At 40.1% G+C, this 20,042-nt stretch overlaps 1 protein-coding gene and 1 long non-coding RNA gene across 25 annotated transcripts in view; one reads left to right on the top strand and one right to left on the bottom strand.

The window, feature by feature from the left end:
• Picalm (phosphatidylinositol binding clathrin assembly protein) overlaps nt 1–12,251 on the bottom strand; it is a 130,439-nt gene extending 118,188 nt beyond the window's left edge. For 10 of the 24 annotated variants that reach the window (XR_009585621.1, XM_060367503.1, XM_021644044.2 and 7 more), the window contains exon 1: nt 11,805–12,249. Coding sequence is in view for 23 of the 24 variants with exons in the window: in XM_060367503.1 (XP_060223486.1) it covers nt 11,805–11,934 (130 nt within the window). In the remaining variant the exon portion in view is untranslated. Of the gene's footprint in view, nt 1–11,804 lie in introns of all 24 variants that reach the window. The other 14 variants (XM_021644051.2, XM_021644053.2, XM_021644057.2 and 11 more) reach the window with 4 other exon arrangements.
• A 138-nt stretch (nt 12,252–12,389) lies between these two features.
• LOC132647258 (uncharacterized) lies at nt 12,390–19,779 on the top strand. Its single transcript, XR_009585622.1, has 2 exons — nt 12,390–12,651; nt 18,953–19,779. It is a non-coding gene; the product is annotated as an uncharacterized LOC132647258 (long non-coding RNA).
• The last annotated feature ends 263 nt before the right edge of the window (nt 19,780–20,042 follow it).

Below are 20,042 nucleotides of genomic sequence, written 5' to 3'. Positions count from 1 at the left end.
TTCGTGGAACTTCTCAACTCTACTTGACCCAGCTGGCATACTTGTCCCATGCTGCATTTGGCATGGGAAAAACAAAAAGCAACAAACAAACAAACAAAACATAGGGATCCTTTCCATAATTATAACTACAAGAGCTACCGAAAAAAAAAAAACCCAAAACTTTGAGATATGAAAAGCATCATTACAGGGAAACATAAGACATTTCTGATGAACAAAAACAACTGTTTATTGATGCTACATCGATAACTCAGAACCTGAAAACATACCGATCAAGTGGTCCATCCAACTGAGAATGTTTGAGCCAAATAATTCCATTCATTCATTCATCAAGAAACTACGGCCAGTACTATAGATTAACACGAAGAAAATTTTCTATTTCCCTGTTACATGGAGGTAGTAAAACTGGATTTCATGTTGACTGCAAAATAAGGGTAGTTTTAAAAAGCAAACCAAAAAACCAAGACAACTTTCAACTATCTTTAGATCCTCTTAACCTTGCCTCCTACTTTGATCTCCATTCTCCCTCAGAAACTCAAACTGAAACTTACCTGCCACTATACACAGCTCTAAGAAGTATGCTTTTAAGACGGGATCACGCCATGAGGACCTCACCTTCATGAACAGGTTTACGGCACTAGTGAGAGTAAGTCAGCTATCAAAGCAAAAGCTTTCATGTGCTCTTACCATGTACTACCCCCTCCACCATTTTAAGACCTACCAAGAAGGTCCTCACCAGATGCTGGAACACTAATACTGATCTTCCCAGCTTCCAGAACCATAAGAAATAAATTTATTTCTTTTATAAATTATTCAATGTTCTTTTAAAGTAGCAAAAAGCTAGATTAAGACACATCTTCATACCATATATAAAAATCAGTTCAAAAGTGATCAATCCTAAATGTAAAAATGAAAACTGCTAGAAGATGAGCGTAAACTCATGACTTTGAATTAGCCAACGGTTTCTTGAGCTATGATAGCACTAACAACCAGAAGAAATAGATGTTCACCAAAATTAAATACTTCTATCAAAGAGCACTATCAAAAAATAGAAAGACAGAGGGAGAGGTGGCTCAGTGGGTAAAACTGATTGCCATAAAAACCTGAGAACCTGAGCTCAATCTCCAAAACCCCCAAAGAGTGGCATCTGTTGTCCCAACACTCCTATGACAAGATGGAAGGCAGGCATAACTGTCAAAAAGTTCCCAGCCAGTTCACCTGAAGTGTGCAGTGGAGAGCAAAAGAAACAAAAGAGGAACTGGCGTTGGCAGCACAAACCTTTAATCCTACAACTCTGGAGGCAGAGGCAGGTGGATCTCTGTGAGTTCAAGGTTCACGGCTAGGCTGATCCAGCATTCAGTGATAGCTACAGCTGCACAAAGAAACCCTTTCTTGGAAAAAAAAAAAAAGAATGAGAGACAAGAGGGAGAGGAGCAACTTCCGAAAGCTATCCTCTCACCTCCACATATGCAGTATGATAGGTGTGGCAGCAAGCATTCCTCAGAGACACACTAAAAAAAAAAAATTTAAATGGAAAAGCATATGCCACAGAAAATAAAAAAATTTAAAACCCCACCCTATCCAAACTGTAAAAAGCATAGTACTCTTCTATATAAGGAACCATGTTCAAAGCATTGTTTATAAATATACATTTTTCCAAAGATATACACTCAATAAACAAGAGATGTTAAAAGATGTCAAGTGAGAGATACCAGAAATAAAGGGCCACATGGTGACTTTGCTAGTAGGAGTGGTGGTGCATACCTGTAATGCCAACACTAGGAAGGCTAAAGCAATGAGTTTGAGGCTAACCGGGGCTACACACTGGGACCTTGTCTCAAAACAAACAAGAAAAGATGGCAACTAATTTATCTCTAGGGAACTATAGACCAAGATCACAATGAAATATACTTCACGTATGTATCTATACTATGACAACTACATTAAAAGCACCAAACAAAACCCACAAATAAGTGTTAGTAAGAACATGGAGAAAATGAAACTTCCATACGTTGCCAACAGTACTATAAAGCAGAACAGATGTCATGGAAAACTTTAGAATTAAATCCTCAAAAAGTTTATGAAATTGCCATAAAACCTAGCAATGTTATTGCCAGATACATACCCAAGAGAATTTAACACAATCACACAAATGTTCACAGCACTGTTTGCAACCAAAGAGTAGCCAAATTGTCCAATGATGAATGAACAGCCAAACAAAATGTAACAAGTCTATACAAGGGAAAAGTGACTCCTTTATAAGAAGGAGATATTGTCATTACTACAGCAAGAATGAACCATCAAAGCCTTATACTAAGTGACAGATACTGAAGCAAAGATCATATGCTATGCTTTACTGACATGAAATGCTTAGAACAGACACAACAGATTTTGAGTTATAATAGGGGTGAAGAGACTGGCAATGACTATTATTTCTTTGTAGGAGATAAAAAATGTTCTAGAGCTAAAAAAATAGTGATAGGTACATAAATGTCATGAATTCACAACACTGAACACTTTGAAACAGTAAGCTGTAGGAAAATGTGAACACTATGTCTCAACAACTATAAAATTCTCTCTCAACTTAAAAATTAGAAAGACAACATTTGAGACATACAACATTTGACACACATGCAGTGGGAAGCACACTGCCTCACAATCCCCTTCATGCCACTTTAGGATTAGTTAAATGTAATACTTTAAACTACTTAATACAATAAACAAATGAAATTTCTGTAAACAAATACTTGGAAGTGTGTCAAAAATTATTAATTCTGTCTATAAACACCCCATATTATTTGCTGGTGTGTAGTTAAAAGTACACAGATATTTTTACACATTAGATGTTTAAAATATAGTATTTTTTTTTAAGCACTCACAAGATAGCTAATTTTATTACCAGCAAGTTCTCCCCTCCTCCAGGTCTCTTTCTTGTTCTCAGAAGTTACAGTCACATAATACCCAAAATCAATACAAATATACACATTAAAATACAGCCTGGCACGGTGATACAGGCCTGTAATCCCAGCACTCAGGGAGGCAGAGACAGGAGGATCGCTTTGAGTTTGAGGCCAGCCTGGTCTACAACGTGAGTTCAGGACAGCCAAGGCTACACAGAGAAACCCTGTCTTGAAAAACCTGCAATCTGGAGTAAGGAAAGTTGTTTGAAAAATGCCCAACTTTCTCACCCTTGGAAGAACTATTCTTAAAGAACTTCCGTCCCCTATGACTCTTTCAAGTAATAAGTTGCTGCTACAGATTCTAGCACATTTCTAAGATTAGAATTTCCAGGTTTCAGAGAAAACTTTCCATCAATCCCTGGCAAAAACTGAAGGTTCCAGATTTAGTAATATTTTCACTAACAGCACTAGCTCTCCTAATCTTTATCTCAGATTCCTTCAAAAACAATTATTCCATTTTTGGCAAGTATCTTTGTTAGATAGATATCCTATCACACAGTTGTTCCCTTAGAGGCCAATATGATTAGCACTTCCTTGGAGTAGTGCTAAGAAGGGAACTTAAACATTTCAGATCTAGTTGTGGATCCCTACTTCATACTTAAAACTGTACTTCTACTTTCAAGAACAACCTTCAAGATGTGCATTTTAATACCTCCTTCCAACTGAGCAGCCATAACCGAGAATTTTACTCGTTAAAATAAAATGTCTCTAACTCATCACCAACCAACAACTAAACTAATACAAAGCCCCACAGGGCTTTTGAGGACTAAGAAACCCACAGCAATATGTTACATGGCTTAATGATGTTACCACCAGATAACTATGATTTACTACAAGTAAGTGGTCATAAGGAAAATATTCTTAGACCAGTATAACAGAGCTCTATGCTGTTTCCACAAACTTCCATGGAACTATAAAGGCATATGTTCACTCACTATTTACTGAACACTCAAAGGGCTGCTAAGTATGGTACTATGAAGAGAGAGAACAGCCAGGAAAACAAAAACAAAACGGACATTCCTTTTCTATACAAAAAACTTTTCACATAAACCCCAAGAGTATGTCCGTCCTGACAACATAAACTTGGTGGTAAATGTACTGGAGAGATGGCCCAATGATTAAGAGTGTGTATTCAGTGAAATATTTACAAGGCTTTCGGAGCTTAGACTCCACAAGAAACATATGTGGTGAAATGTTTTATTTAAAGAGCTTACTGTTCTTTCAGAGGACCTGAATTCAGTCCTCAGCACCCATGTCAGACCTCTCACGATAGCCTAGGACTGCTGCTTCAAGGGACTCCGAGGCCTCTGGCCTCTGTGGGAATACTTACTTGTGTTTAGACTCAGACAGGCATAACTAAAAATAACAAATCTCTTTTAAAACTCTTTTGTACATCAAATTTCTCCAGGAGTAACATTTACTTCCTCCCTAATATCCTTCCCCAAAGTGTGGATTTGAGTTTTGATACCTTTATATGAATAAAAACTGAGGACCCTAAAGAGCCTTTTTGTGAGTGTTCTCTATAAGTACTTATTGTCAGAAATTAAAACTGAGCCATTTTTAATTTATTCATTTAGGAACAACAAAATCTATTCATTGTATTAACAGGTTTTATGAAACTTATATTTATAATTTAAAAGAGTAGCATTAGAAGGAAACACTTTTTGTAAAAGTCTTTACCAGATGGCTTGACAAAAGAGTTACACTCTTATGGTTTGCTAATACATTCAACCTGTTGCAATAACCACACAGCACAAAGCCTCTGGAAAACTCTACTGAACAAAAATAGAGAAGTTATATCTTAGGATATGAATACTGAGTTTTGACCCCACAAACTTGCTGAAGGTTGTAGAGATTCCCAGGATTCCTATCAGACTCCTCGGTTCATACCTGAAGAATCACTGCCAACAAAGAAGCAAAAACCAGGTCTGTGGTATGAGAACAAATGAGCACATCCATATATAAGAAATCATGAATGACCCAGACTGTACACTTTTTACAAAAACCAGCTTACAATGATGACAGAACCAAATGAAAAATACAAAACAAAGTTTCTGGAAGACAATATGGGGAGTAATCTAATTGACTTTGTGTTTGGTGATTACTTTTTAGAAACAACTTGAAGGAATAATCCAAGAGGAAGTGATGGTCTAGACCAATGGTTCTCAACATTTCTAATGCTACAACCCGTTAATATAGTCCCTCATGTTGCGGTGATTCTCAACCATAAATTATTTCATTGTTACTTCATAACTATAATTGTGCTATTATGAATTACGATGTAAATATCTGATATGGAGGGTATCCAATATGCAACCACTGTGAAAGTCATTCCAATCCTCTAGACTAGATACTGAAACTAAAATTTTCTGCTTTCTGCAAGAGACCATCAAAAGAAAACAAAACAAGACAAAACAAAAAGACTAGCCAGAGCGTATTTGCAAAATATTTGAGAACAGTCAATTATCCAAACAACATAAAAAACAAAAGCCATCTATAAAAATGCAGTAAGAAACAAACAAAAAAATCTGACATTTAAGAAGGGTCAAAGACTTTAACAGAAGAAACCTCAAAGATCTACTAACATCTGTAAGGCAACCGTATGGACACTACCACTCACCTACAAGAGTGGTCCAATAAACAATGAAATGAAAACATCAAATGCATGACAGGATGTGAATAGTTCTCATCCATTACTGGTAGGAATAAAAAGTGGTAAGGTGACTTTGGGAAATGGGTTAGCAGTTTCTCACAAAACAAAACATACTGCAACACACATATGCTAGAAAGAGGTTAAATCATAATTGGTGAAACTTGGACAGAACCAAGATGTCCTTCAGTAAGAGAATGAACAAACAATCCATGGTACAACAAAATATTATTCAGTATTTAAAGGAAACGAGCTGTGATCAGCCATGTAAAGGCAGGATCATCTAAAGTGAAAATCCCAATGTGAAAGGGCAACATCCCAATCATGGCTTTCTAAAACAAGTAAAGCTAAGATGACAGTGAAAGATCAAGGGCTCAAGGGCATTTCAGCACCGTCAAACTAACTCTATATACAATGTAATAGTGGATATATGCATATATTTGCCCAAGCCTATAGAATGGGCAAGAGCAAGAATGAGTTCTAATCTGAACTGTTTCCTTTGGGTGGTGGTGATGTATTAAAATAAGTTACCAATTATACAAATGTACCATTTTAATCAGGGTTTTTGACAGTAAAAGACATGTGGGAATGTGACTATAAGATTTAACCCTTCCTATGAACTGAATGAACAGTGCTCAATTTTTTTCTGGGATAGATAATTACATAGAAGTCACTGAAACCTTGACATATTCCAATGCTTGACTTGAGGTCAACACCCACCCACATCTTCCTGGATGTGAGCTTGCAGAGAAACAAAGCCTCCCATATTAAGTTACTGAAAAGAGAACTACTTAATAAACGTAAGGTGCCCAGAATACAATAAACACAACAATAAAAATTAAAAAAAAAAACATATACAATAAAAATATTCATCAGAAGTCAATCAGTTAAAGGTACGGTGGCATATACCCACAGTCCTAGCACCTGGGAAATTTTAAGGTTATCACCAGCTTACAGAGTGAGTTAGAGGTTAGCCTGGTCTACATGGGACCCTGTTTCAAAAAAATAAGAATGGACAAAACTAGCATAAGCACAAATGCTATACACCAACTACCTACAAATACATAAAAAATCCTTAGCATTAAAACAAAATCCAGCAAATCAAAATTCTGAATATAATTTTAATGCAAAAGTTTAGGTTCATCAATGTAACTTTTTAAATGACTTCATAAATCAAATCTAACAGAACAATTCCTCATGAAAAGAACAATGAACACAGAAAATTCTAAAAGGTCATACTCAAAATTGCAATTCTCTAGAGAAATACATAAAGCACTTCAGCTAGGAACACAATGAGACAGAACACAAAGTAACGGAAATGCCACTTTAGCCACCAAAAGAACAGGAAGAGCAAATACAGAAACTTTACTTTCAAAGTCTAAGGACACCTTTTCAGGGTAGGGCTACAACCACTTTCCAAGAAATCTTTATACTCTGTTTGTTACTTATTTGAGTCTTAAAAAACAGTAAAATTAAACACTTTGAAACTAAAGGAAATAAATGTGGAACTTTCTATGAATTATTGTAAACTTTTATTTAAATATTCTAAATAATGGTCAAGGTCCAAGTAAATATTTTTAAACTAGAGCAAAACTTTGGGCCTGTTGGCACAGGCCTATAATCACAATACTCAGAAAGCTGAGGAAGGAGGATCACAAGTTCAAGGTCTGCCTGGGCTAAAAAAAAAAAAAAAAAAAAAAAAAATCAATGCCTCCCTGTCTCAAGAACAAAAAAGTAAGAAGAGGCCTGACTATATAGCTCAGTGGTAGAGCCCTAGATTCAAACCTTATTATAAATTAAATCAATTTTGACAACTAGAATTTTTAAGCAGTATTGTAAGACATCAATGTATCTCATTAAAATGCTTTGCAGGCAATCACGGGGTTGCATGCTTGTTATCAAGCCCATTTCTCAGGGGGAAGAGGCAAGATTGTAGATTCAAGACCAACCTGGGTTACAAAGATTTCCATGCCAATCTAAACATGAAAAATACAAGAAAGTAGTCAAATCACTATGAAGTGTTTCATTTCTCAATTGCACCTATAAACTAAAACATGCTTTAACTTTTTCCACATAAGATATATATGATATACCTAAGAAACATGATTCTAATTCACCATTTATATTATTAGGCATTCCTTAAATATAATCACTTTTTAAAAATGTTTTAGAATTTATTTGGTAATGATTACAAATAGAACAGCTAAAAAGAATGAATGTCAGTGCTCTTACAAGCTTCTCTAAGGACGACTGCCTGCGTTGGCAATCCTGGCGAGACCTGATAGGCTAGGGTCAGATGTAAGGGGAGGAGGACCTCCCCTATCAGTGGACTGGGGGAGGAGCATGGGAGAAGAGGAAGGGAAGAAGGGAGGGCGGGATTGGGAGGGGGCTACAGCTGGGATACAAAGTGAATAAATTATAATAAATTAAAATTTCTTTTTAAAAAATTTCTCCAGCTGGGAGCAGTGGCACACACCTGTAATCTCCGCACTCAGGGAGGCAGAGGCAGGTGGATCTCTTCTTAGAGGCCTGCCTGGTCTACAAAGTGAGTCCTGGACAGCCAAGGCTACTCAAGAGAAACCCTGTCTCAAAAAAACCAAACCACAAAAAAAAAAAAAATTCTCCTTTACTATATGTATTACAGTTGGAGTTGGCCCTGTGTTTACATGGGTTCCACAATAGATACAAAAAAATTTGGTAAAAAACTTGCATCTGATAGCTGAGCATGATGGCACAAGCCTGTAATCCCAGCACTTGCGGAGGTAGAGGCAGGCAGAGGTCAGCCTCATGTACAAAGCCAGTCCAGGACATCCGAGGCTACAGAGAAATACCCTGTTTTGAAAGACAAAACAAAACAACTTCCATCTGAACTACACACACTTATTTTTATTTTTATATTTATTATTCCCTAGTCAATACACAATTGTTTACATAGCATTTATATCATAGCAGATATAAAGTAATAGAAATGCTTTAAAATATACAGGAGGATGTGTAGGTTGCACACAAACACTATACACTTTATACAAAGGACTTGAACAGCTGTGGATTTGGGGAAGGAGATAGCTGTGCCTGAAAATTTAAGGGTTATGCTCTTCTATCTTGATTATAAATGACCATTAGATGCCTGAAATTAAGTGGAAATCATGTTTATTTCTCAAGTTTAAATACTTCACAGTAAGAACATTAGTAAATGTTTTTATGCACTAATACACCTACAAGCCAAAAATATCTTCAAAAAGCATAAAATGTAGTATGAATTGACTCCTAATTTATGGACAATAATCACTTCCTAATATGGAAAGATCTTGCAAAGGGAAGTATACAAAAGCCACTTCCTCATGCTAAAGGATTTGTAGGAAAGGCAAACAGGCAAATTACTAGGCATATTTCTGTTAAATGCTACCATTTTGAAGGTTTTAGTTTGGTTTGGTTTGGTTTTTCCAAGATAGGGTTTCTCTGTGGAGCTTCGGCTGTCCTGGACTCGCTTTGTAGAGCAAGCTGGCCTACAGAAATCCAACTGCCTCTGCCTCCCGCCTGGCTTAAATGCTACCATTTTAAAATGAAAATGTTTCTAATAAGTTCAAAGAAGCAGACCTTAGTAGCCGAAGACATTAAAAGGCATAAGAGAACTAAGCTTTAAAAATTAATAAAAAAAAAAAAAAAAGTTTTTCAAGACCAGGTTTCTCTTGTGTAGTCATGGCTATCCTGAAACCGGCTCTATAGAATACCAGGCTGGCCTCAAGTTCACAGAGATCCAGAGAAAAATTCTTAAGGGGGAAAAATTACTTAAAAAAAAAAAATTACTTGAAATGATGCATTTCTCTATTTTACATTATATACCCTGAAGTTCATGACACCAAAATTTTCCTGTGAATCACTTTCCAAAGCATGTTAAAATGTGAAAGGAGAGTTGTAACCCAATCATTAGTGAGATTTTACTAAAATATTACTGAGACAGTTTTATACTAAAGGGAAAAGTGTCACTGTTTTAAAAGCTCATTAAGAAGAAACAGAGGCACCTTATTTTTAATACACTAGTATTAAAAAACATTACCAAGTACATTCAAGCTCTAAAAGTATGGAAGTTTGTAAACACAGCTTTAGTAGAGGAAAATATAGATATTAGATTATCCTTAGAGACCAACTAGTTTGAATCTATAGTAGTCACTAATATGATAAAACCACAACTTTTGCTTCTAACCTAAAAAAAAGCCTACCTTCTACCCATTATAGCAACTTTATTCAATAGTCGCTGCTGCAATTGAAGAGGAAAACTTTATGAAGGTTTCAATGCTGCTGTTGTTATAGTTTATCAATTTGAGCTAAAAACCACTTCATATATTCCCAAGTATCTTCTGCCCCTCCACAACGAAACAAAAGACAAATGAAAAACTACAAACACAGCACTGAAACAAACAGTAGTACTGTATACCACTGAACCACTGTAGCATTTGACAGAAGTCCTGAGGCAGAGGGATGGTCTCAGGTTCAAAGCCAGCCAAATTTGAGACAAGCTTGGAACTGGAAGGGGAAAAAAGATCCCGTGGGTAGTCTTTGAAAAGGACGTAAACAGAAACGTCAACTCCAAATATTATATATACTTTCAAAACCCATTTGCAATTCAGTCACACCATCCTAAACAATGTTTACAGACCATTTAAATATATCTTCCACTTTCTAAACAGGGAAAGGCAGTTAAAAGGCAGCCTGAGTACCTCGGCCAGCAAAGACTTTTATAAAACTTTTCCACAGCTAGGGAACACATCACAATGAATAATGGGTTTGTGGCAATAACTTGTTCTAACAGCACTTCATGAGCAATGTATCTTAGAAGAATTCACACGCTGTATTTTTTTTTTTTAAGTGCAAACCTCACAGCCAAAGTCCAAATGAGAAACAAGATTCCTTACAGCGAATTCCCGTTCAGGACAAGCTCACTCTTGCTTCACAGGGCAAAGCAACTTTCATGTATGATGAAAGTCAGTTCAGCTAATGTGTCCGGGAGTCATTTAAAAAGAGAATTTACTATCGGTGACTATATCCCTATTTTTTTTTCCTGAAACGTTCCACTGACTCAAGAACTGAGTGATCCACTGAGCTTTGTACCCTGGGGCAAAGGAGCAACAAGAAAAAGGAGGTGCTTTTACAGGTGGCTCCCAGGTTAGAAAACAATTGGGAGGCGTTTGCTCTATTAACTATTCCTAAATTAGTGCTCCTAAGCGTAGTATTCCAAAAATACAACCAGTATAAATTAAAACGTTTCCAAACCCGATTATTTGTACTTAAATTTATCAATCTATTTCAAATCCCAACACTTCACACTCAAGCTTCTAATTCTAAATTCAAACCGCCACTGTTAACAGTTCCAGGAACCGATACCAAAACCAGCAAAGCCCTTTTCCATATCCCAGTTTGAATTAAAAAAGGGAAAGTCGAACATACACAACTCACGCAACTTAAAAACTCAGACAATATAATGATGGCAAATAAAAATAGTAACTTCCCACAAAGCTTTCCCCGGAACACCACACCGAATCCCTTTGTTTATACTCCCCACAAACATAAATGGAATAAAAGCCGAGTACCGGGTATAGTACCGAAGAAAGAAGGTGACAAAAAGTCAAAGGGACTTAACGGGTGCTACAGAGGTAAAGATAACCCAAAAGGTAGACAGAAAGGTAGGAAAGGAATGGGGAGAAAATCTAGGAAAAGTGGGGACCACTTCAAGGGCTGCGAAATGACAGAAATCTGGGCCCACCAAGCCGAGTTAGTATGGGAACCCGAAAAGAGCTAACGGGGGAACAATGGGGCGGTGAGTCCCGGAGCTAGCGGGAGACACTGAGCCGAGGGCGGCGAGGAGGCACGGGACGGGTGGGCTGGAAGGGCAAAAGGCTGCAGTGGCTGGGAGAGGAGTTTGGGTGAGGAGCTGGGTGGAGCGCCAGGGGGGACTGGTGCTGCCAAGGGGCCAGGAGGCGAGGGTCTCGGGGGATCTGCGGAGGGCAGGGCTTGTCTCGTCTCTCGATTGAGGAGAGGCCGTTGGAGGCAGGTGTGATGGAAGCAGGAAAGAACACACGGCTCGACTAGGCAGAGGGGCCGCCGTGCAGACAAGACGCAGGGAGGGAAGAGGCAGCCCGAGAGGGAGAGCAGAGGGATGGAGAGGAGGCGGGAGGGGGTGCGGCGGGGGCTCCACTCACAGTCCAGGTGCTTCTTCTTGGGGCCCATGATCTCGTGGGTCGTGGCCTTGCATACCGTCTTGGACACCGCGGAGCCAGTGACACTGTGCTGGGCCGCGGTGATTCGGTCCGTCAGGCTCTGGCCGGACATGTCTGCGGCTCGTCCGCCACCCCTTCCGCTCGGCAGCCGCCGGGGCCTGGGACCCCCCAAGCGTCCGAGGGTCCCCACCCCCCACCGGACCCCCTACCCCCACCGGCTCCCGGCCCGCCTGCCGGCCTGGGGCGGGGCTCAGGGCCGCGCGCCGCCACCCGCCCGGAGAGCCCCGGCTCGCGTGTCCCCCGCGGGCTCCCACACCAAGTCGGGGCGCTCCGGGAACCCCGCGCCTCGGCCTCGGCCCACCCCTTCCCTGGTCAGCTGGAGCCGGGCCGGGCAAGAAGGACAGGCAGCTGCAGGAAAATGGCGGCGCCAGGCTCCTCCTCGGAGCTTTCCGGGCTGGCCCTGCGTCACGTGACTCGGGTTCCGCCCCCTGCTCTCTTCTTCCCGCCCCCTTTTTTTTTTTTTTTTTTTTTTTTTTTTTTTTGATTCCTCTCTTCCCTTTCCTCTCCGGCGCGCCCCCCCTCCCTCGCTGGGGCGAGGGACGAGCGGGGCCGCGCCCGCGCGCTACGTGGTGGAACCCGCCCGGCGGGCGCAACAGGAGGCCGGCCCGCGGGGAACCGCGCGGCCCGCCGCGTCACGTGACGCTTCCTGCCAACAGGTCGCCCCAGGCGCGGCCCGGGGGGGAGGGGCGGCCCGTTGCGCCCCTCACTTCACCCCCAGGGCGAGGACGTGCTCGTGTCTAGAGGCTGACGCCGTGGGCTTGACAAAGAGGTGAGGCGGCTGCCTGTGTGCGGCATCTCCCGAGACGGAGGTGCCTGGGCTCCGGGGCTTCGCCTCTCAATTTGGCGACGACCCCAGGGCCCTTCTGCCTTAAAGGAAAAGGCTCCAGCCAGTCTCTTTTTTTTTTCCTGAGCCTGCGAGCAGGCCTTTTGGTTATGGAACTATTCAGATACATCCCCCACCCCATAATGTTAGTGACAGGTCTCTTTTGCACCCCGTCTTCTTCCTTGAGGGCGTTGGAAATGTCACCCACTTTTGTTTATCTTGACTACTAAAACTCGCCACGCTCCTGCCGGGCTAAATTTAGATATAAGCCAGCCTGGTATTCATGATCTAACGGGTGTCAAATACGACAGGAAACACATAGCTTCAGTGGAATTTGAAAAGGGAAGTAGTAGGATGATGTCAACAGTGATTAACTTGACCCTACAAGGCTGACAACTAAGGAGATTAAAGGCCCACACCATAGAAGGAAGTGAGACTGCTGGGTAAACGGAGAAGTCCCATTCAGAGAGTCAGACATCAGTACCTGCGATCTCCCCTGGTTTAGTCTTTCTTCCCTTTGGCCTCTTTTCTCCTCTTGTATGAGCCAGATTTCCATGGAAAGATATTGACGCTGCCCGGTAGGCATTTTAGAACAGTATTACATCCCGAGACTCCAATCTATGAAACCCAGACAATCTATTAACAAAGCCTTTTAAAATGCTATTAATGCACCACATTTAATCAGAGTTAAGGATAAATTTTAAATTCTCCGTGAATGTTAAGTTGCCATCCTGGTTATAAGTAATCTTGCTAGTTTCTAATGAAATGCTAGCGTACTCAAAATCTGTGTACACCATCTGCCAACCAAATCTAGAATACTGTGCTTAAATCTGTTGACTCTCTCAAAAGATGAAAAGCTAATGGATGTTTAAAATTGCATGTGGTATGAGGAATTCTGTGGTCTCTTCCCATTCCCTTTCTGTTTCACAAACACCACACACCGTGACTGGTTGAAATTCTGAAGCACGGCGCTTTTGGCAGGAACTCGAGGTTCTTAAACCTTCATTCAGGTTTCATTCTGGTCACATCAGCTTGAAATTTCATGAAACCGTTCAACTCCCTTTGGTGCATCTGCAGTCCATCTGTAGTTGGGTGCCCATGTTTATCAGGCAGTGAGTGGAGTGACCAGATTTGGGTTGTTTGTTTGTTTGTTGCATTTGTGTGTGGTATGCATTCGTGATGCACATATGTGTGCAAGTTTTAATCTGTTATAATCCCTTTTATTTTCAAACTATTCTAGTAATTTCTTAGCTCTTTTCTCTATCATTTTTCAACCCTCCAGTTGATAGTTTCTGAAGCTAAAATGGGATTGTTTTTGCATTAAAATTGTCTAGTAACTCTCCAAAGATTGTGTCTCCAAAATGTACCCTGTCCACACAACAACCAATCAATGAGTTGGAACTTAATCCTCAACAGTGTTAAGAGGTGTGGCTTAATGGGAGGTGTCCAGATCATAAATGGATTAATGCTAATTATAAAAGGACTTGAAGTTCCAACTCTTTCCTCTCTTGCTTTCTCTTTGCCTTGTGTTCTAGAATAACCATGCTCTTGATTTAGGACCTCCTGGCCTCCAGAATTAGTTAATGTATGTTTTTTAAAAATTACCCAGTCTGGGCTGGAGAGATGGTTCAGAGGTTAAGAGCACTGGCTGATTTTCCAGAAGTTCTGAGTTCAATTCCCAGCAACCACACAGTGGCTCCCAGCCACTTATAATGAGTTCTGGTGCCATCTTCTGGTATGCAGGTGTACATGCACACAGATCCTTTTATACATAATAAATAAATAAATCTTTAAAAAAAATTACCCAGTCTATGATGCAGCCTTGCCAGGCCACGGAGGAAGAGGATTGACAAGTCCTGATGAGACTGAACAAGCTATGGGCAGATGGCAGTAGTGGAGAACTCCCCCTTTCAGTGGACTAGGGGAAGGGGATGGGGGTGTAGGGAGGGAGGGGGAGGTTGGGGGAGGCTGAAGGAGGGGGCTTCAGTCTGGATATATAATGAATAAATTGTGAGGAAAAAAATTAAAATTAAATTAAGTCTTCGGGTGGTGGTAGCAGTGTCAGTGATGCTTGTCTTTAATCCCAGCACTTCTCTGTGTTCAAGGCCAAGCTGGTCTACAAACTGAATTCCAGGACAGCCAGGGCTACACAGAGAAACCCTGTCTGAGGTGCTGCTGCTGCCACTGGTGGTGGTGCTGTAGACATTTAATTCTAGGGCTCAGAAGGCAGAGGAAGATGGATCTCTATGATCAATGCCAGCCTGGTCTACATAGATAGTTCAAGGACAGGCTAGGGCTAGAAAGACCATGTCTCAAAAGAACAAAACAAAGAAAACTTATCCAGTCTGTAGTATTCTGCTATAACAACAAAAAGTAAAACAAACGCTACTGTCCCCATCCTAGAAGATAAGAATCGGGTCTCTGAGCAGGAAACAAGGCTCTTTATAATCTATCCCTGACCTGACTGCTTCTTGAGCCTCATCTGTCTCCATTCTCCCACCTGTATGCTGCCTGCTATGTGTTGACATACCATTCTGCTTTATATCCTAATTGGCAAAAATCCTTTCTGCACTTAGTTCTTTAATTGCTGTATTCCACTAACATGGGAGAGGGGAAAAAGAAAGACTTACAGATTGAGTCTGGACTGTCCCCTACAGAATCATATATTTTATTAAATACATGTTCCTGGACCTGTAGAGAGGGCTCAGTGTTAAGACCGTTTGCTATTTTTGCTGAGAACCAGAGTTCAGTTCCTAGCAGCAATGTTGGTTAAACCACAGCTGTCTCAAACTCCAGCTCTAGGATATCCAATACCCTCTTCTGGCCTCTGTAGACATATAGAACTCTATAAATAATTTTTTTCAACACTAAAATTTAAAACTAAATAAGCAGTCAGGCTCAGTGATACACACCTGTAATACTCTGGAAGGCAAAGGCAGGCAATCAATGGTTTACAAAATGAATCCAGGACAGCCAAGGCTACATGGAGAAACCCTGTCTCAAAACACCCCACACCCACAAAAATAAAAATAATAATAATAAAAATAAATAAGCTCCTGTCATCAGCTGGTAGAACTGTTTTGGAAGGTTTCAGGGCCTGTTTATGAAGGTAGGCCTTAGAAGGTAGGCCTTTGAGGATTATAGCCTGACCTACTACTTCTGGCCCTGCTCCATGCTTCCTGGTTGATCTGTCCTGTCAGGGGCTCTGCCACAGGTTCCCACTACTACAGTGCCACTCCACATATCTTCCCACCACGAATGAAACAAGGATGGACAATCCTTTCTTGAGTTGATCCAGTAGGGTATTTTGAAATAGTGGTAAGAAAAGTGACTGATATATATCCTCAAGCTACTGTTGTGGCTGATTTCTATCAAACCTACAGTATAATGATAGTTGAATGAGTGAATGAAAATACAACTTATTTAGATAGACCATCATTACAAATTTTCCATTTGATAAAATCTGCCCATGTTTGTACAAATATATCATGTCCATCCTATAATTATCTGTCTGAGACATCATCCTTACTCAATATTTTGTTAATTTACTCTCAAAAAGTATGTGTTGAATGTTTACTGTGTGTTGGGCACCAAGTTAGATGCTGTAAACTGTTTTAATGGTAAATCCATCAGTTCTATGGGAACTAATCAATTCTCTACTTCAGTTACCAACTTGAAGGCAAGTTTGCTTTACAAATGAACAGTTCTCAAACAGAAGGAAACAATGTGAATAGCATATGTTAGTTTCTAAGCTCTCTCAACTAAAAAAAAAAAAAAATTGGCTAGAGTTCTGGGTCCAAGATTATCAACAGTTTTTTTAAATGCCTCTACAAATATAGCAAAACCTTTTCATGTAGTTCTCCTTATAATTGCAAAAAAGTATTGTATTTGTCTAATACAGGAATACAAACAAGCCCACTAAATTAACTTTTCTAAGTCCCACAAATTCTAAGTGACAGAAACAACATTTAGGGACTCATTTTCCCTTTATTACTGTATGTAGACAATTTAAAATAGTTTGAATAATTGAAGCAACTTACACTGCTTTTATACTTATATATAAATATATATTAATATAGATCAAAGTTATTTAACAAATAGATATTGTCTCTGTACAGTGTGGTAGGTCTTGCCCACTGGATGTTATAATGTACAATAGTCTCTCTTCTTAGACTTTGGTGGGATAGGGATTATATTTACAGGCTTTCATGTTTTGTCATTTTGAGATAGGCTCTCATTCTTTAGCTCAAGATGGTCTTGAATGTACTTTTCAGCCAAGGCTGGTCACAGACTCACTTTTTCTGGCCTCAGCCTTCTGAGTGTTGAGATTACAAATATGTTCCATCACCACTGGTTTGTACTTAGACCTTTAAAAATCTCGAAGTAGGAAAAGAGTAGAAAATAAATAGGAACTAAAATGTATGCTTGACTTGAGGATTCTGACAATATCTATGACTTAAAAGGAAAAGAGTAGGCCTAATGTGGTAGCAATCACCTTTATTTCCAGAACTTTGGAATTAAAGAATTTAAAGCCAATCTGATCTGCATAGACCCTGTCTCAAAAAAAAAAAAAAAAAAAAAGGAAAAGAACATGGAAAAGAGTGATCAGAATTTGTGCAGTTATCATGTCGTTTAAACCTATCTTGAAGTCCAAAGAGAGCCTACTTATTTTCTGTTCTCACTGTCCTCAGGCATTATTGTTTTCTTGGGGTTTTTTTTTGGGGGGGGGTAGGAGTAGAGTTCACTGTGTAGTCTTGGCAGTCTTGGACTTGTTTTGTAGACCAGGCTGGCCTTAAACTCACAGAGATCCGCCTGCCTCTGCCTCCCTGAGTGCTGGGATTATAGGTGTGTGCCACCACGGCCAGCTACATTATTGTTTTCTGAGTTAGACCCCTTTGACATTGTGTTGATATGAACATCCAGCAATTCATTTCTCCCTTATCTTTAGCTACTTTCTCTACTTAATAATGCAGCCAAATGAGTAAAATCGCCTTAGATAACCCACTTTTCTTTGAACGGAGAACTCAAGCAAATACTCTGCTCTAGGATGAGGGAGACTGTGGGGCTCTGCTGGACAAGGTTGAAGTCTGACATTTCTGGATAGCCATTTATTTGTGCTTGGACCATGATGATAGACTACCTTTTCTCGGCAAGGTTCTAAAAGTCTCCCCTGATCTGGGTGACCCCAGGTCTTGTAAGGAGCTTCACATAGCCCTCAGGGCAGAGTATAGGCCAGACCCTTCCCTGATAAGGAAACTGCTCTAGCAAGTATTTAGCATTCCTAGAAACCGTCCCACCCTGCTAAAGAGATCTTAAACAGTGACCTTCAACTGTACTTGGAGATTTTCCCCTCACCCTTAGGGTAAGTACTGTATTTTCCTTTTTGTGACAAGACCATTAAGTATCCCTGACCTCCTGACGCCAGTGAATCAACAACAGTCACCCTCCCTCAGCCCAGGGTTTTATATTGCCCTTGACTTCACAGGAATAAAGGTACAAACTTTCTCACTTCAAGACCAACTGAGATTCATCATTTATCCTCATCTCACTGGGCCCTATCTCACCAGCCCTGCCCTCCAATCCGATGGACCTAGGCCTGTCTTGGCTGCAAGCTGAACAGGCATGGGCTTTGGCCTGCACTTCTGCCATGCTTAGCACAGCAGCTTGACCAAGAGATGTAACACTTTGGTATTGCCATAGGCTTTGGAATACTGAGCTTCCACTACCACTGACAATCTTATGCTAAAAGAGATAAACTGTAACACTCTGTTGAAAACCTTTCCCATACCCTGATTTAGCGCAACAGGGGCCTCACCCTAAAGCACTCTAGTTTCCCACAAGGGAAACAGAACCCCCATTCAGAACCCCCATCCAGAAGACAGTCCCAGGACCCCGCCAGTAGGAGAATGACAGGAAGCTAATTCAAGCTCTAAGCATACATACTTGTGATAATAGTAACATTCGAGTGTTGATTACTTTTTTTTGTGCCAAGCATGTAATATACATTATCTCCTTCATTCTGAAACAGCTTCAGGACTTCAAGGAGTACAAACATCTGATGACCAAATGGTTTCTCTCTTCCCTTAAGCATACAGTTAGACTGTTTCCTGGCCACCTTTATGATTAGTTGGGGCCAAATGCCTGATATCTATCCAAGAGAACATAGGCAGAAAATGATGATGGTTTGGGCAATATGCCCTGAAAACCTCTAACATGTGTTTAACATTCTTTCTTTTCCTGCTCCCAGCTGAATAGTCTTCAGAGAATTAAGAAGTTGAAACCACAACATGGAAGACACCTGGGGTTCACAAGTGAGTGATTGGAGAAGCGCTGCCTAGGAGAGCTAAAAGACCAGAACACCCAAAGTAATAAATTCACTTTGTAAAAGAATTACTTGTATGAGAGAAAAATAATAAATAGCCGAAATATTTCAAACTGTTATCTAGAATAAATCTTATACTGTGGCTCCACAAAATAATTCAAGATCAAGAGTTGTGATTGCTCTTTCTGCTAATGTTTGGCTATTTGGATGTTTTTGTGCTTTATATGAATTTTAGGATTTTTCTTTTTCTTATTCCTGTGAATAATACCATTGAATTTTGGTGGAGATTTCATTGAATCAGTTTTATAGTATTAATTCTGCCAATGCAGGAACGTGGGAGATTTTTCTATCTTCTAGTGTCTTCAATTTTGTTCTTCATTGCTTTCAAGCTTTTATTATAAAGGTCTTCCTTGCTTAGGCTCTTTCCCAGTTGTGATATTTAATCTTGCTTGTCAACTTGACAGGATTTAGAATCGCCATGGAGACAATTTTCTGAGCATGTCTGTGAGGATTGTCTAGGATTGGTTAATTGAAGTGGGGAAGACTACCCTAAATGTGAGCCAGGTTCCATAGCCTAGGTTCTTTGCCTGAATGAAAATGAGAAAGGGGGCTATGCAGTAGCATTCATGCCCTGCTCCTTGACTTGATGGAAACAACCTGACCCTACCTCAAGTTCCTGTTACCCTTACATTCCTGCAATGATAGACTGTATGCTTGAACTGAGAGCCCAAATAAACCCTTCTTTAAGTTGCTTTTGTTGGCTCTTTTGTCATAGCAATAAAATAAGTAATTAATACATAGAGGTGTCTGTAAGCAAAGGTTTTCTGGAAAGTACTTAAGTAACTGAAGAAATAATAGCAAGATTGACAGTGGGATTACATGCATAAACTGGGCGTGGTGCAGTATGCCTCTAATCCTTACTACATAAGGAATTCAAAAAGTTAGACACTGGTAACAAATCATATAACGAATAAATAGACAAATTTAACACAGTTTTCAAAAAGAAGTACAGATT

The sequence above is a fragment of the Meriones unguiculatus genome, chromosome 14 (genome assembly GCF_030254825.1).
Source record: "Meriones unguiculatus strain TT.TT164.6M chromosome 14, Bangor_MerUng_6.1, whole genome shotgun sequence".
In the NCBI taxonomy this organism is placed as follows: domain Eukaryota; kingdom Metazoa; phylum Chordata; class Mammalia; order Rodentia; family Muridae; genus Meriones; species Meriones unguiculatus.
This window is presented reverse-complemented; position numbering and strand designations above follow the sequence as displayed.